This window comes from Neopelma chrysocephalum, unplaced genomic scaffold (genome assembly GCF_003984885.1).
Source record: "Neopelma chrysocephalum unplaced genomic scaffold, ASM398488v2 Primary Assembly neopelma1_65, whole genome shotgun sequence".
Lineage (NCBI taxonomy): Eukaryota > Metazoa > Chordata > Aves > Passeriformes > Pipridae > Neopelma > Neopelma chrysocephalum.
The window spans coordinates 869,257-885,745 of NW_020897722.1; the positions used below are offsets into that span (position 1 = coordinate 869,257).

Genomic DNA, 16,489 nt, shown 5'->3' on the forward strand with positions numbered 1-16,489 from the left:
TAAGAATCCTTTCTCCTGCTCAGTGGGGCTCTGAGCAGCCCTGATATTTGTTTAGCTTATCTTTAAATTGCCAGATTAAGATGCAGGAACTGGATTTGGTTAACTGTTTGGATGCTGTGCTGGACAGGACAACCTCCAGCTCTTTAAGCTACAGGAAGCCTGGCTGTGCTCAGAGGAGTTAAAAAGGGTCCTGCTGCACAGGGGACCATTTGAGAAGTTTTATCAACATCACCTAAAATTTTGGTTTTGTTCAGATGCAGAAGAGGAACTAACTTGACAGTTTAGAGGGTGTTGAGAAGAACAAGGAGCCACCTCCTACATCCTATATCCCTGCTAATGTATCATCAGGAATAGTGTGGCAGCAGGACAAGGGCAGTGCCTGTCTCCCTGTGCTGGGCACTGCTGAGGCCCCACCTCGAATGCTGGGGTCAGTTTTGGGCCCCTCAAAACAAGAGAGACATTGAGGGGCTGGAGCAGGTTCAGAGAAGGGAACGGAGCTGGGGAAGGGGTTGGAGCAGCAGGAGCAGCTGAGGGAGCTGGGAGGGCTCAGCCTGGAGAAAAGGAGGCTCAGGGGGGACCTTCTGGCTCTGCAACTCCCTGACAGGAGGGGAGAGCTGGGGGGGGGGTCGGGCTCTGCTCCCAGGGAACAAGGGACAGGACAAGAGGAAACAGCCTCAAGTTGTGCCAGGGGAGGTTTAGGTTGGGTACTGGGGGAATTTCTTCACTGACAGGGTGGTCAGTCCCTGGCACAGCTGCCCAGGGCAGTGGTGGAGTCACCATTCCTGGAGGGATTCAAAAGCCATGTGAATATGGCACCTGGGGACATGGGTTAGTGGTGGCCATGGCAGTGCTGGGCTCATAGCTGGCCTCGAGGATCTTTGAGGACTTTTCCAACCTAAACAATCCTGTGATTCTAACACACACTGAAGGAATTTCAACCTTTGGTGATTCCTGAGCAGCACAGCAGGTGAGTGTGGTATCCTGCAAGCTGCTCACCTGTTAAAGTGCCTCAAAATAGCAGCTGTTGATACAATGCCTGAGCTGGATGCTGGTTTGTAACCTTTGCTGCAGTGAGAAGCAGAGCGTGCTTGTTTGTGAGTTGGTCATAAACTGACACATCTTTAACCTCCCCATCCTGGGAATCCTCCAGGAATTCCAGCAGCCCTTGAGGTGCTAATTTTTTTGCCACGAGAGATTTGTGATTAAAATATCAAATAAGATTTCTGTTCCTGGAGTGCACACCTGCCCTGTGTCCCTGTGCCCATCAGACACGGTGAGAGGTGGTGATGGTCCTGGGATGCAGGAAGGAGCAGTAGCAGCAGGACAAGGAGAGTGCTTTGGCCCAAATCTCATACACTTTATCACACTGCTTTGTCTAAGCTTCATCACTGCACACACCAGCAGGCTCGGGGTCCTCACCTCAAGCTCAGCTTTCCCTTTTGTTGTGCAAAGACCTGGAGGGAGGGCTGGTGTGTGAGGATGATGAGCCTGGCTAACAGAGCAGATCCTAGTGGGAAAGGAGGATGTATTGAAGTGCTGATAGGAACACAGGTGGAAGCTGGTCTTCTGTGATGACTCCGTGTCTGAAAGGGCAACAGAGGCTCTTTGGTGAAAAAAGCAGTGAAAAGGATGAGTTGTTCCAAACATGATGGCAAAAGGGAGGTGTAGGAAGCTCACTAGAACCTGGCTTTTCACTTCCTGCACAACCTTGACACGTGCTGTGTAAGCAGAGGAGGCTTGTATGGATCTTGCATCAGAACTGCAGCACTGTTTGTGGTGGTGAAGCTGCAGCTGTGCTCTTCCAGCTCCTGTTCTCTCCCAGCTCCCGTGGTCTCCACTTGGACATTACATTACTCATCCTCAGATGTGTTGTATCACCAAGCAGTTTCCATCTGGCCTGTGCTCTTCCTGCAGCCAGAGTGCTCCTGGTGTCTGCAGCACATTGTGGTGAACCCAGAGAATGCAGCACGTGGGAATGGTGCTGGGAAGTGCCCAGAATGGGCTAGTTGTGTCCTTCAGCATTTGCTCTACCAGGAAGGGAATTGGGGATCTCCAACCTGGAGAAATCTCATGGAGCTTGTTTCATGTCCTGGCTGTAAAGCAATGCTGAACCCTGCCTAGTGTAGAAAACGGATCTACTGGGTTTGGTTTGTACTGGGACCCTATTAACTGCTGCCCGACTCCTTTTCTTGTGGTTGGTTTTTGGGGTTTGGGGGATTTTTTTTTGTTCATTTTTCTACAAATTAAACCTTGTGTGCTGACAAACTTGGTGATAAACAGCGTGGCCTCCTCTCCTGCTCTGCCCAGGCTCATCAGCTGTGGAGTCAAACCTATATCCTCCAGGGCAGAAGATGGAAAATATTTACAGGCAGTGAAACCAGTTTGAAGGGACATTCCAGAGACCTCGTGCTTTTAAACTTGGACAGAATCCCTCTCACGTCTGGCTTGGGATCTTGAAACTGGACTGGCCATAAAGTGGTTCATGGGGCCAGACTGAAAACAAAGTTTTCTCTCGTCCAGACTTCCTGCTGAGACCATGGAGAGTGTCTTGGGCAGGCTCCAAGTCTGTGATTTATGGACAAACCACAAGCCAGGAATCTGCAATCTAAGCTCCTTGAGCAGCAACTGTTAAAAACATTATGTGAAGAAATGGCCACTGTTTCCAAAAGAAGAAAACTTGGGAGCCATTAATAATGTTTAGCACTTCTGTGGTCCCTCACAATTGTTGATTAATCCTCCTGCTCTCCCTGTGAAGTGAGTCAGAATTATTCTTACTGTACAAATAAGGTCTGCATGGAGCTGAAATAAATTTCCTGTAAGAGACACAGTGAATCTGCATTAAGGACACAGCCCAGGACTCCAGAATCCCAGCACAAAGTGAAACAGAGGCATAAAGACAAGTACCTGCTGGGTTTGGATGAGGCAGTAAACATAAACTTAGAGCACCTTTGAGGGACTCTCTGCCTTTCATTTGAAGATTCTTACCCAGGCAGTTCTGTGTCTTCCCAATCCTTATTCCTAGGTATAAAAATTCCTGGGATTTCAGAGAATCCCTGGAAGTTTGGCTGCTTACTGGAACTATCCTGCACAAAGTCCTTTCCAGCTGTTTGTCTCCCATATTGTTTGGGAAGAAGAAGATGACACGCTAAATCTATCTTGCCATCTGCCCAGAACTGCTCACCTCCTGATGCTTCTGGAGTGGGTTAAACATGGGTTTTCCTTTTCTTTCATCAGCAGGAAGCTTTTCTTCCAGGGAAAAAAAAAAAGTCATTTATTCTCCACCTGCTCTCAGAACCATCTTTTGTTTCTCCTTCACCTCCCCCTTTACTCTTCACCTCCATCTTCTCTGGGACACTTCTTTGTGGCCAATGCTGTGATTCAACACAGCCCAGGCCAGGAGGGAAGTTTCTCTGCCTGGACACTCATTTTCCCGTTCTCCCAGGACAGAACTCCTTGTTGCTGGAGCTCCTTCTAGCAAGAATTCCACCTCAAATCACAAGGCCCTTCCCATTGCACTCCTCCTGGAATCAATCTGGCACGTGAACAGGTGGGTATGGGTGAAGTCTGCCCTAAGTCCTGGCTGAAATGGAGGAGTTGGCCGGAGAACAAGGACCAAAAGCTTCAGTAAGTAAATTTGTAAGGACTCCTGATGGTCTCATTTTTAATCTATTCACAGCAGCAGGAAGGATGAAAAATTGGGGAAAAAAAGCAGAATTTCCCCCGCTTTTTAAACATGAGTGGCAAAAGGTGTTTAATGAATTGTCCTTAAACATCCATTCAATGTTATTCCAAATGTCACGACATGACCTGCAGGGGATTTGGGATCAGTTAACAGCAGTCTGAGGAGCCAAGCAAAGCTTGTTCTCCTTTTGCAACCCAAGTAAACAAGAGGTAACTGGGTCTAAAACCAAGACCAGAAGTAAATCAGCAAGTCAGTCCTTCATGGAACTGTCCCACATTAAATCCTTAGAAAACTGAGAATTTGGAGCTGTGTCAGGAGACAGAGGGAGATTCAACTGGAGCTTTGTCTCACTGATGCATCTTGATCACTGGACCTGTTCTGCCTCAAGTGGTTTAGCAGATAGTTTAAAAAACAAGTGTTCAAAGCTACCTTGCAGCATCCTGCAAGAAATCAAAGGACAGGGATTAGGTTTTTCAGTTGGGAATTGTATTTTTACCGTGTTTAGAGATCCTTTAATGCCCAGTGTCCTTATTGAATGATTCTGATTCTCCTTGGAAATGAGAATTCACTTCACTGCCCAGGAGAACAAGATGAATTTTGGGTTATATCACTCGAACTTGTGCCCTGGGACTTACTGAATAGGAACATGCTTACAAGAGGAGATGAATATAGTGGCCTGTACCATCCTAAAATTCCTACTTTACAATAAAGCAAACCAAACCACTTTTGAGGAAAATGCTGCCTTCTTGCTTGTTTGGCTCTTTCAAGACATTGCTCTGAGTATTGTGCTGAGCTGTGTCATCCAGCATGGCCAAAGTCCATGAGAAGGAAATCAACACAATAAATTAATGCAAACCCAAACTCTCCTCACTGGAATTGGCCTCTGTGGCTGCTTCTCTGATCACTGCTGACCTGGATTGATCAACCTGTATGGAAAAGCTTTGAAAATTAAGCTGGAGCTGCCAAAGAGCCACCAGTGTTACAAGTCCTAACAGAGACCAGGGGATCTGCCCTGAGACAGAGCAAAGAGAAACACAAATGCTGACTGCAGCACACTGAAGATAAACATGAACATTATACAGAATACATAATTTGTGTATTCATAGATCTGCAGATAACCACATTTACTATAAATCCCATTGCATGGTGAATCCAAGCAGTTACTTTAAAAACCTTTTAATGTCACCTAATCTTGTTCACAAGTCCCATAATCGTTGTTTTCTGCAGAGACAACTCAAAACCACAGCGTGACAGTAAATTTCCTGCCTCTCACAGCGTGGATCCCAAGTGTTGCTGCTTCAGGGACCTGCCTGCACCCACACAGTTGTAATTCAGGGGTGAGTACACTTTAAATTAAGCCAAGATTTTCCTACTGGAGTCTGAAGCACTGGGGCCCTGAGCCATTTCTGACACAGAGCCATTCCCTGCTGGGGAGGGAACGAGAATTAGTCAAAAATTGCTTGTGGAAGTCCAGTAGGTCTATGTGGAGAGCCAGACAGTCTGCCTCTGATCAGCTGCCTGATTTTGGGAGGGCTGCTTCTCCTCTCTGTGCCTGTCACTGTGGCTGTGTCCTCTGATGTCGGGAACAAACAGTGACTGGAAAACCACATCCTTGTTGCCTTTAGGAATGCTCAGAGGCCTTCAAATGCCCTGTGAAAGAGATACCTGTTTGGCAGCCAGGGTGAACCAGTAAGTGTTGGTGCTTTTGGATCCGTCTTCATTGGGAATGCCACAATTCCTTTGGCTTTTGAGTGCTTTTGAGTTCAATTTAGGGCCTTTTGCAGACAGATGCTCCTGTGCCTGGGCTTAGTCATGTCTCAGTACGTAACTGGAGTATTTTCAGTCTGTTTGTGCAATGGGCACTTGCAAGTTCTTGCAGGATTTTCTTCAGAGGGCTCCTAATTCCCATCAGTGCAGTGACTTGAGAAAGAACTTGAATAAACCAGCAGAAGTGTTGAAAGACACAAACCAAAGGATTTCTTCACATCAGTTTCGAGTTCTTGTACTGATGGGGGTAAATCTCCTGATGGGATTCACTGCAGAAAATACACCCCTCAGTCCTGCCAAAACAACCATTTTTTTGCTTAAAATTCAAGGGTTTCCAGCTAAAATTGTTTGAATGGGTTAAAAAGTAAAATTTCTTTGCTGGAAGTGAAAACTCACAAGTGCTTCAGGAGCTTGGAAACCTTATAGTAAAAAAAATTATCTACAACTTTTACCATGGAATGAACAGGCAACGTTTCAAAAAGAAACTGCGTCTGTTTCTTTTGGTAATGTTAAATTACGGATAGAGATATAATTATGGGAAAATGTTTACATGTAAAGGAGACATTCTATTGCTCACCATTAGAACTCATTTTTAGTTAGTGAAGTGTCTGCCTTGATGTTTATGAAGCTCTGGTGTGTTCCATGTTCCACTAAACCTCTTCCCTCTGCATCTTGGCCTGTTGAGAAGTGTTGCCCAGGAGGGATTTTGGTTCTTGCCACAGCCAGACCAAGCATTGAGAAAGAAATTCGGATTTCAACACAAATCACACATTCAAAATGCAAATCCAGTGCATGAACACCCCAACCCCCACTGCACCTCAGGTGATTTTATACCTGCAGACCTTTGGCCACAATTAACTGATGATCTGGAGGAAGTTACTGTTGATCCTGACTTCAAGGTAAGACTCAGTGTGAGGACTTTGAGCCAGAGCTGAACGTAGTGGGAAAAAGGCTCAAGTTTTCCTGTCCAACTCCAGGTATTAAAGTACAAAATAAAAAGGCAGTGGTCATTCTTTTGACAGATAAGCTTGGGAAAAGCTTGAGCTACGGAACTGCTCACCTTGAAATTTCAGTATTCCCATAAATTTCCGTATGAGCAGCACAACAGCCATCATAACCCCAAAACATCACAGTTGTAACCGGCTGCAGCTGCACAGCTGTGCCTGACGTTTTACATGTAAAGACTTCATACATTAGAATTCTTTAAAAACACGAACAAGGAATACTACGCCGTGTGCTTTTCCCCTTTCGCCGGTGTTCATCCCAGACTGGCCATTCACCTCGGCGACAGCCGGAGCCGAGGCCCTAACCAGCCGCCCCTCGGTTTGACTGGACGTCACCCCAGGCCGGGGCCGTGAGGTGGCCGGGCCGCTGCCGCTTTCCGCGGCGCGCGGCTGCCCCCGGTGGCCGCCGGGCCGGGTTCGCCTCAGCAGGCGCCGGGCCGTTCTCCCGGAGGGCGAGAGCGGGATGGGGACGGGACGAGAGGAGCCACCGCCAGCCCCGTGAGGGGACGGGAAGAAGGGAGCGGGCAGAAGACAGCGGGTGGGGAGGGGGAGGCGGTCTCCATGGCAACCGTTGGCGGGAAGCCCGTGCGCACGCGCGGGCAGGGTGAGGCCCTGTCAGCGCTCCTCCAGCCGGGCCTGCGCATGCGCGCCGCGCGCGCGGCGGGACTACCGACACGGTTGGCGCCCCCGCGCATGCGCTCCGGCGGCGCACCGGGGGCTCCCCGGGCCCTGGCGGCAGGGTGCGGGGAGGGCCTGCAGCCCTAGGGCGAGGCGGACAGGTCGGTCGGCTGCGGGGCGGAAAGGGACGGAACGGGACGGGACGGGACGGGCGGGGAGCGCTCAGAGCAGAGCGCGGGCGGGCGGGGTGACGTCATGACGCCGGCGCCGTCAGCGCGGCGTGGCGCCACCTGGCGGCGGGGAGGCGGTGGCGCGGGACTGGCATGGCCCTGGGGTGACATCAACGATATGACGTCGATCACATGACGTCATCTCTGTGACGTCACCCCGTGCTGGTTCAGGGGGATGATGAGCCCGGACCTTGGGAGGAAGCTCCATCCCGGGTGTTAACGTGGCATTGAAGGCCAAAATTCAGGGATAGAGCAGAGGCAGAGCCGTTAAGCACAAGGAGACCTGCGTGTCTGGGGGTGCCAGGGTGCCAGCGGGCACTGGCAGCTGGCAGGGTTCACTAAAAACGTCGTTTAACGTGTCCAGCCTCAGAGCAAACTTCTTTCAAACAGTGTTACCAGGGAAAGCAGTTCTGGGGGTCTGAAGCAATGTGGAATTTCATCTTTTGCTTCCAGGCCCAGAGGCACAAGGAACTGCATATCCAGAAGGCTGGAGAGGGACTTTGGACAAGGGCCTGGAGTGACAGGATGAGGGGAATGGCTTCCCACTGACACAGGGCAGGGTTAGATGGGATATTGGGAAGGAATTCTTGGCTGGGAGGGTGGGGAGGCTCTGGCACAGGTTGTCCAGAGAAGCTGTGGCTGCCCCATCCCTGGAAGTGTCCAAGGCCAGGTTGGACAGGGCTTGGAGCAACCTGGGCAAGTGGAAGGTGTCCCTGCCCATGGCAGGGGGTGGAACTGGATGGGCTTTAACACCCCTTCTATCCCAAACCATTTTATGGTACTGTGATATGGGCCTGCCTTGAAGTGAGACAGTTTCAGCTACTTTTCTGACAACACTTTGTCCCTGACTCTGCAGACACACAAGGTACTCCTTGTTACCCTTCTGGTTTTAAATAAAGCTGTAATTACAGCTGGGCAAAACCATTTATCATTTTTACTGCCCAGTTTGACTCCAGTAAAGCCCAAAGCTCAGTCCATTGTCTCTGTATAAACTCTCAAAAATCACAGACTGGGTACAGCCCTTTTTGATAACAGAAAAGACCCTTGTGGGGGTGGCTTTTGTATTTGCTTAAAATCCTCTTCTTCATCTCCTTCCTGGTCCCTCCTCTCCTCTTAGATTTTGGTGTTTGGATTAAAACAGCTTTCTAGGTACCAGTGTCAGAGGCAGACTGGAAACAGAAAGTGAAATAATTGTTGCCATCAGCTTTGCATTTGGAAAATTTGGGCCTTGAGTTCTTTTGAGCCTTTTCTTTTCCCACTGGGTCAATTTTAATTACACTTTTTTTCAAAGAAACTGTCAAACAGTAGAAAATAGGAATTTAAATAGGATGTTTGAGATTATTGTGTGCTGTTGAAACTCAGACTGTGCTTTGGGTCCTTGGCTGTGGACAAGGCTCTTGCCCAGAGTTTCTAGAAGGAATTTTCCTGAAAGCCAAACACAGAGGAACTGCCATGGTGGTCTGAGAGCTGATCCCCTGCTGTTACTGAGCAGTATTTACACGTTCCTGAGATCATTGGGGTGATGCCAGAGCTGCCCAGATCACTCACATCAAGGTAGCCACATATCTGGATATTGAGAAGGTGAAGGAACTAAATGAATAAAAGGAGAAGGTGTAAAACTGTATTTTCAGAAGACTAAACCAAGCCTGTTTGTGATGGACACCGGAGGATGGAGAACAGGAATGAGAGCATGGAGACATCATAAAGCTACACATGCACGAAGCAGAGTGTTGTGTGGTTCACTGTAGCTTTTATATGTAATTTGAGATGAGGAGAGAGCAAGTAAGTCATTGGTATAAATTAATGAAACATTATTCTAAAAGATACTTCATTAGATCACGTGTAGAAATCCGTGATGAGTTTGGTCATGTTTTTAAAGTGAGCATCTTCCTATTTTAGCGAAGAGGGAAATCAAGATACTGTGTTAAATTTCACTTTATATTTGGCTCTCGTGGCAATAAGCTTTGACATTTTCCTGCTAACAAACATCCATATCATGGATTGCTCCATTCTTGATCTGAAAAAATGACAGAAGTGATTGACATGGTCACAATTATCAGTGTTGGAGTGGAGTCAGACACCTGGGACAAGGCCACAATGTGGTTGGTTTGGAAAAATGATGGGCTGTCCAAGAGTTCCCTTCCCTGGATCATCAGACAGCTCAAGCCTGGTGGTTGGTGTCTCTCCCAACTCCTTTCCTAATCTAAAATACAGAAAAACAGGACAGGCAGAGAGTTAATCTCTGTGGGATGGTAATAGAAACACACATGCTCAATGACAGCTGTTTGCAGCTGCATTTTAATAATTTTAAATGTGTTTTATTGATTTTGTAGGATTTTAATTAATCATTTTGTCCCTTGATACTTCTTTAATGGTTTGCAGAAGAATTACCCCCCTGATAACACAGAGCTCTCATTAAGAAGGTATTAGCTGAGTGTAGGAGCTCTGGCTTTTCATAAACTGTGTTGGCTGGTCTTAATTTTATTATCCATCTTTATTCATCAATTCCCACCTAAGCCATTTCTTTAACAGCCTGGCATAGAGCTCTGTGTGCAAGATGAGTGTTTACTTCCCTAATTGTCCTTTTTGAAAAATCACAGTGACTTCTGCTTGCAAATGATCCAATTCCCATGACAGAAACACCTTCAGCATCTGCTTTTTGGTGTGTTTTGGATTGCTCCTAGAAAATGCTGTTTGCAGCAACACCAGGGGATGGATATTATAGGAATATTCACAGGATTAACAGTTCCACAGTTTGATTTAGTGGCCCTGATAGGTTTTTCTTTTGGGTTTTGATGGACATCAAAAAGATCTTTTTTGAAAGTCCTTAACTTTTCTGGCCAGGTAATTTTACCTCCTGGCTTTAATACACTTGATTGTGTATACTCATTGTTTATTTTCATTGTTTTTAATCAGTGCAATCCAATTCCATCACCATGATGTTATTTTACATCTTTGTTTATATTAGTACTCTGATTCCTTTTCTTGCCCTGAAAACCAGGTTAGTTTTTAATAAGTATTGTTCTCTTCCTTTATTTTGGGGGCCTCTACCGAAATATTTTTATTGGGTCCTTAATCTCAATTGTATTTTTCTGTTTAAATTAATAACTCGTTGTTTTCAGTCAAATCAATTTGGTTTTTGCATCACCAGCTGCCCCTCTGGGTGATTTGGGTGCTGCTGTGTTTGCATACAACCTGAGCGACCGTTAGTGTTTATTTTTATATTCACTTCCCCTTTGTCCTTCCAGGGGAGGTATAAAGTGAATTTCCCATTTTGGGGACGTGCTGGTAGAGGGACATTTCGTTGTGTAAGTAGTGATTTAAATTCATGTCTGGGATGTGACAGATTTCGTAGTGACTGTGAAATGCTTTGCCATTTGTACAAGGTGCTGGCAGGGGGAGGTGTAGCCTCGAGCAGGAATGTGAGCGTGGCACTGATGGGATAACAGGTATGGAAGTGGGTCGTGCCAGGTAGACAGAGATCCTGGTCATTGCTGAAATTGCTCCTTGAAATCTGATTATGATTTTCCTACCTGTCATTTCCTTGCTTGTAGAGACTTAATTTCTGGTTCCCTGTTTTCCACATCTGGTTTTGTTATCCTGTTCTGGCACAGGAAAGCTGGCAGAAACCTGGACAAGAGGGTTGTACCTGACTCTGGATTCCTGTTTTACGCTTATATTTGTTCTCTCCTCATAGAACAAGCTCTGCTGTCCTCAGTGTTAATTTATTTGCACCTCCACAACCACAGAGACCCTGCACTGTACAGATGCAGTGTCATGTCTTTAGGAAGTCGTGATAAAGGTGTTGGTTAATGCAGAAAACAGGCTCTAGTGAAGAGTCCCTAAAAGGATGGAGGATAATGTGCTTTTTCAGAAGTTACACTGTTGACATGTGAGTTCTTCTCCATCAGTAACCTGTAGGAAGACTTTTGTTACAGGATTTGGTCTGGAAGAATCTCTAGGGACCTCCTTCTGGTGTGGTTGCCAGAGCAAACACTGCAGAAATTCTTTCCCTGTGCTGTTTTTGGTCTGGCTTGATTGGAAGTTTTGCACCAGCCTTCAGATCTTTGGGCTGCAGCTTCCACAAAAGGAGAAGGGGGGGGATAAAGCTTCCAGTGCCAACCCAGCATGGTGCATCCCATCATCCTGCTGCTGTCAGCACTCCCTAATTAGCAGCCTGGGGTCTTATAGGCTGTGGCAATTAGGTAATTTCTGAAGGCTGAGGTGATATCGGTCACTTTGATCCCATTCCTTGACTCTCCATTCAGTCCTGGCCAGCTTTTCAGAACTGCTAGGACCACTCCTATGTTGATCTTGCTGGTGTGGAAGCAGGAGAAGGTGATCCTGATGAGCAGAGTGCCACCCTTCTTGCAGAAAAACTTTGCCTGGCACACAAGGATAGCCCACTCCGTGCTTCCTGCCTGCTGGAGCTGGAAACCTGCAGACTCAGCACCCAGTTGGGAATGAATCCAGCTGGGCTGTCTCACTGGTGGAGCTGGGAGAGGGTCTGACTGCAGGACAGGGCAGTTTGTACTCTCACCACAGGGAAATGGTATGTGTGGAAATCATGGAATCACAGGCTGGTTTGGGTTGGAAGGGATGTTAAAGCCCATCTCATTCCACCCCCTGCCATGGGCAGGGACACCTTCCACTAGCCCAGGTTGTTCCAAGCCCTGTCCAGCCTGGCCTTGGACACTTCCAGGGATGGGGCAGCCACAGCTTCTCTGGACAACCTGTGCCAGGGCCTCCCCACCCTCACAGGGAAGAATTCCTTCCCAATATCCCATCTAACCCTGCCCTGTGTCAGTGGGAAGCCATTCCCCTTGTCCTGGCACTCCAGGCCCTTGTAAAGTCTCTCTCCATGTTTCTTGTCAGCCCCTTCAGGTACTGAAAGACCACACTTAGGTCACCCAAAGCCTTCTCTTTTCCAGGCTGAACAATCCCAATTCTCAGCCTTTCCTGGTATACCAGGAATACCTTTTATACCAGCCATGCCAGAGGTGCTCCATCCCTCTAATCATCCTGGTGGCCACTTCTGGACTCACTCCAACAAGTCCATGTTTTTCCTGTGCTAGGGAACCCAGTCAATAATTCAGGTTACTTTAATGTTAAATAATCCATTTTCCCTTAGTATTTCTTGTGAAATACCAGAAATTGCTCGCAAGGTACTTTCTTTTTTTGGAATTATAAAGTCAATTTTTCTTTAAAGATGAGGAATTAAGGAGAGATACTGAGGCACCACTGCAGGGGCTGGGGAGGGGAGGAGGTGTCTGCTGGCCACAAGTTTCTTAGGCCTGTCTAGCGTTGATGTACACATTGTAGCCATACTGATGACATATTCTTGGAGGCTGAAATGGCAGGAGAATTGTTCCTGGAACAGACAGACAGTTTAAAGCAGCAAATGAGCAGGCCCAGATGTTGTGTATTTGTGTCAAGTGGTTGGACTGCTGGTGGAAATACTCTTTCAAGTGTTAAAAGAGAAGCTGCTCTGGAAGGAGGGAGCAGATGTTTTACCGGTTCGGGGTTTTTTTAAGCAGATATTTTACCTGTTGTTTGGGGTTTTTTTAAGGGTTCTATGATTTAACTAAGTAATTACAAGGCAGTAAATACAAGGCACGTAATAAGTACATATTTTTATATCATAGAATCACAGAATGGTTTGGGTTGGAAGAGACCCTAAAGCCCATCCAGTTCTACCCTCTGCCATGGGCAGGGACACCTTCCACTAGCCCAGGTTGCTCCAAGCCCCATCAAACCAGGCCTTGGACATTTCCAGGGATGGGGCAGCCACAGCTTCTCTGGGCAACCTGTGCCAGGGCCTCCCCACCCTCACAGGGAACAATTTCTCTCCAGTATCCCATCTAACCCTGCCCTTTGGCAGTGTGAAGCCATTCCACCTTGTGCTGTCACTACATGTTCTTGTAGTCCATCTTTTCTGTAGACTCCCTTCAAGATACCTGTTGAACTGGTTGAAATGATGATCAAGTTATTTTTAGATGTCTGTCCTTTTATATTTTTAACCTGAGAGCATCTCATCCTGCAGAGCTGAGCTGAGCAGGTCCTGAGCAATGCACCCGACTCACCTGCACAGCTCAGGTGTGCAGGTCAGTGGAATTGGCAGATCATCATCACTGTCACCTTCCCCCTGCACCTTGGATCTCCAGCAGAAAGAGCAGTTAGCACAAAATGCACTAAATCCGACATTTTCCTTCCATTTTCCAGGTTCCATCTTTCATTCTTACTTGTCCTGCTTTGTGCCACTTTGCTGACCCACGTTTACTTGAAGAGCACACCTGGGCTATAGATTCAGAATCTCAGTGGATAGGTAAGTGCTGCTGATTATTTTATTTGACCACTTTTGTGATTTGTTGAGTCCTAGAATCTTCAAAAATTAATTCAGTACTATTCTGAAAGAAATTATTTTCAAAGTCATTACTTTTTGAGCCTTCCAAAGTGGTGCCAAAGCTGGCTGTTAGGGGCAGCAATAGCAGAAAATCAGAAATACTGAGATGTTGAACAGAGCAGGAGCCTGTAAATGCTGGTCTAGAAAGGGAGGAGTAATACAGATAAATTCTTAGTTAGTTTTCTATTGTTTGTATGTCTGATCTTATCTACCTGGGGCACTGAAAATTGATTGCAAATGCAAAAGCACTGATCTGTTTCAAAGTTTAGTATCAGGAACTCACCATAAATAATCCGACAGTACAGATGTACTGTGTCAGTACAGATGTCTGTGAGAGGTATTTAAAGCCATGGAGGATGTGAGATTTGGGATTTCTCCACATGCTGTCTCCTCCTTAGAAGAAAATGGTCAATTTACAGTGGTAACTACACCAAGACTCTGTCCAGGAAAAGTAAATTTATGAACTGGCTACATAAAACTTCAGTTTCTCTCTGACAGGAAATGACTCCAAGATTCACAGCAAAATCCTCTGCTGGTTTGGGAGCCTGAGTTTAAAATAAATAAATCCATTAACATCTGTAATTGCTTACAGGAAGAGCTGACCCATGAAAGTGTGTAACCAGCATTCCTCAGCCTCTCATGGCTGCAGCCAGGCCATTTGAGAAAACAATTTAGTGTGTGTTTTTCCTGCTTTTTGAGTCTTTCTGTGCCCAGAGCTTTACTGGAGAAACTGAACCAGAGCTGCTGCCATTCCAAGTGAAACACTCCAGTTTAGGCTTGAAAGAAGGAGGTTTTGGGAGCAATATAAAACCTCTGGTCAAATAGCCAGAACCATCATGAACTCAGGACTAGGAAGAAGAGGACAATCAAAATGTCTAAGAATAGAGCTCTAGTTTTAATGTTGCCTGGGAGTTGATGGCATTTCCATCTGGACATTGTACCCAGTGCTGTTCCAAGTAATCCCTGCCTAGTACTGCTGTTCTTGCTGTAGCTGAAAAGATTAAAAAACTCATTTAAAAATACCATTTGTTTAGTCTGTTTACCTTGTTTATGTGACAGCAGTTTGTGAAACATGGTCAGTGCCATGGTTTACTGAGTACTTAAGGGAAGAATCCAGTATGAGCAGGAGAGCTAATCCTAAGTGAGCAGCTGAGGAGGTAAAAAGAGAAAAAGGGTGAACATGTTTGATAAAATTGTTCTCTGACTCGTCCTTCTGAAATGCCAGAAGCTCCATTTATTTACTTCTCAAAAGGAGGTTGGACTCTCCTTTCTAGAACTGCAGTGTCTCAAAGCAGAGTTTTACACTCCAGAATCACTGCTTGAGCTGAAAAAAGGGGTTTTTTTTCCTCCTCTGCTGCTTTCACTGGTCTTGTGTTACATAAATATAAGTAGGAATGTCTCAAATCCCAAGGACAAAAGGAAAGTCTCAAATCCTGAGCTCCAGAACAAAAGCCTATCCTGTACCAGATACCTGCTTTCAAAGCTTTCCTCTCCTTTGCTAATGTGGCTTGGGCATGTCTGCAGTACAATTATAGGGGCAGTGTTTGGGGTCAATATGTGCTTTTTCTGATCTTACTATTTCATACAAATTCTCTTCATCTTCAAAGTTCTGTCCCACACTGCATCTGCACATGCCATCCTGCATAACCACCTGGTTTTGTTTCTTTGTTTAAGGGCTTTAATAAGTGTCTTTCTGAAGGTCTGTAGCAAATCATGGTGATCCTGCACATGCTCTGCACAAACTGAGGTGTTTAACTCACGTCTAGAGTGCTCTAAAGAACAGCTCGTGAAAGAAGGTGAGGTCTTAGGAGAGAGAACGTGCTCTCCTGAATGGCTGTGAATTAAGTGTGGAAGGATGAACTGTCAGAAGTGCCCACTCTGTCTGGTGACCTCGTTGGATTCTGGAGAAAGGACATCCCTGAGGTGCTGGAAGGGCTGATGCAAACCTGAACTGATCCTGCCCTCCACTCCTCACAGTGTCATTACACGGTGTTACTGGGAGCTGCAAACCAATGGATGAACAGGACAGTGATTTTAAAGAGTTGTGGGCAAATATTTTGAGTAGGGCAAAGAAAAAGGCTGGGGATGCTGAAACAGCAAAGAGGGCTCAGAAGAGGTCAAAGAGCACCACCACAGCACGGAGCAAATTAAGAAGAGGCAAAGCTGCTGCTCAGAGCCAAACCCATCATCACATACCAGCAGTGAAGGAGACAAACTTGCCTCGAGATTTGGGTCCACAGGAACAAACATTGGTGCCCAAAGAAGAGGGTGATGCTGCAGCCTGTAGTGGTGAGACTGCACAAGGGGATGGAAGGAGAAGCCCTTTCCCTGCCAGCCAGCTGAGCACAGGGACCTCTGAGTGTAGCCAGAGGCCTCTGACAGGTGAGTGAACCAAAACAGCTCAGTTTTGACTGAAAAGTCTCTCTGATTCAGTAGAGGTCTTGAGAAGTCCAGCTGGAGGGGACACACAGCAGCACTGATGGAAGGAGTTTGCACCTTTTCTTTCCACCTGTGTTTACCTACTTGGGTTCATCTTGGGGTTTAGCCTAAGAGTGTGCTCTGTGCTGCAGGCAGATGTCCCTCAATAAGGTAAAGCCTTGGTACAAAGTGATGTGTTGGGCAGTCATTATTCACTGGTTTTTACAGTGTCAGAATTGAGAAAAACACCCTAAAATCTTCTCAAAGCAAGCTTAGAATATATTGAAGTGCTTTTTCGCTCAGTGCATCGTGGTATGGTGAAATACACTGCCACTGGATGTTGTCAAGGGCAAAAATATGAATCAGT

At 46.5% G+C, this 16,489-nt stretch overlaps 1 protein-coding gene and 1 long non-coding RNA gene across 10 annotated transcripts in view; one reads left to right on the forward strand and one right to left on the reverse strand.

Annotated features, from left to right (window-relative positions):
• Nucleotides 1-4,842: 4,842 nt before the first annotated feature.
• Nucleotides 4,843-6,267, reverse strand: LOC113967783. The gene is made up of 2 exons (XR_003534285.1): nucleotides 6,027-6,267; nucleotides 4,843-5,742 (listed from the first exon to the last, which is right to left on the reverse strand). It is a non-coding gene; the product is annotated as an uncharacterized LOC113967783 (long non-coding RNA).
• An 847-nt stretch (nucleotides 6,268-7,114) lies between these two features.
• The window catches only part of SLX4 (SLX4 structure-specific endonuclease subunit), a 29,758-nt gene continuing 20,383 nt past the window's right edge, over nucleotides 7,115-16,489 (forward strand). For 3 of the 9 annotated variants that reach the window (XM_027683846.1, XM_027683849.1, XM_027683850.1), the window contains exons 1-3: nucleotides 7,145-7,232; nucleotides 13,524-13,626; nucleotides 15,379-16,086. In XM_027683846.1, coding sequence (XP_027539647.1) covers nucleotides 15,717-16,086 — 370 coding nt within the window. In that variant the 5' untranslated portion in view covers nucleotides 7,145-7,232; nucleotides 13,524-13,626; nucleotides 15,379-15,716. Of the gene's footprint in view, nucleotides 7,233-7,495; nucleotides 7,515-8,069; nucleotides 9,084-10,490; nucleotides 10,751-13,182; nucleotides 13,398-13,523; nucleotides 13,627-15,378; nucleotides 16,087-16,489 lie in introns of those variants that run through there. The other 6 variants (XM_027683848.1, XM_027683844.1, XM_027683842.1 and 3 more) reach the window with 6 other exon arrangements.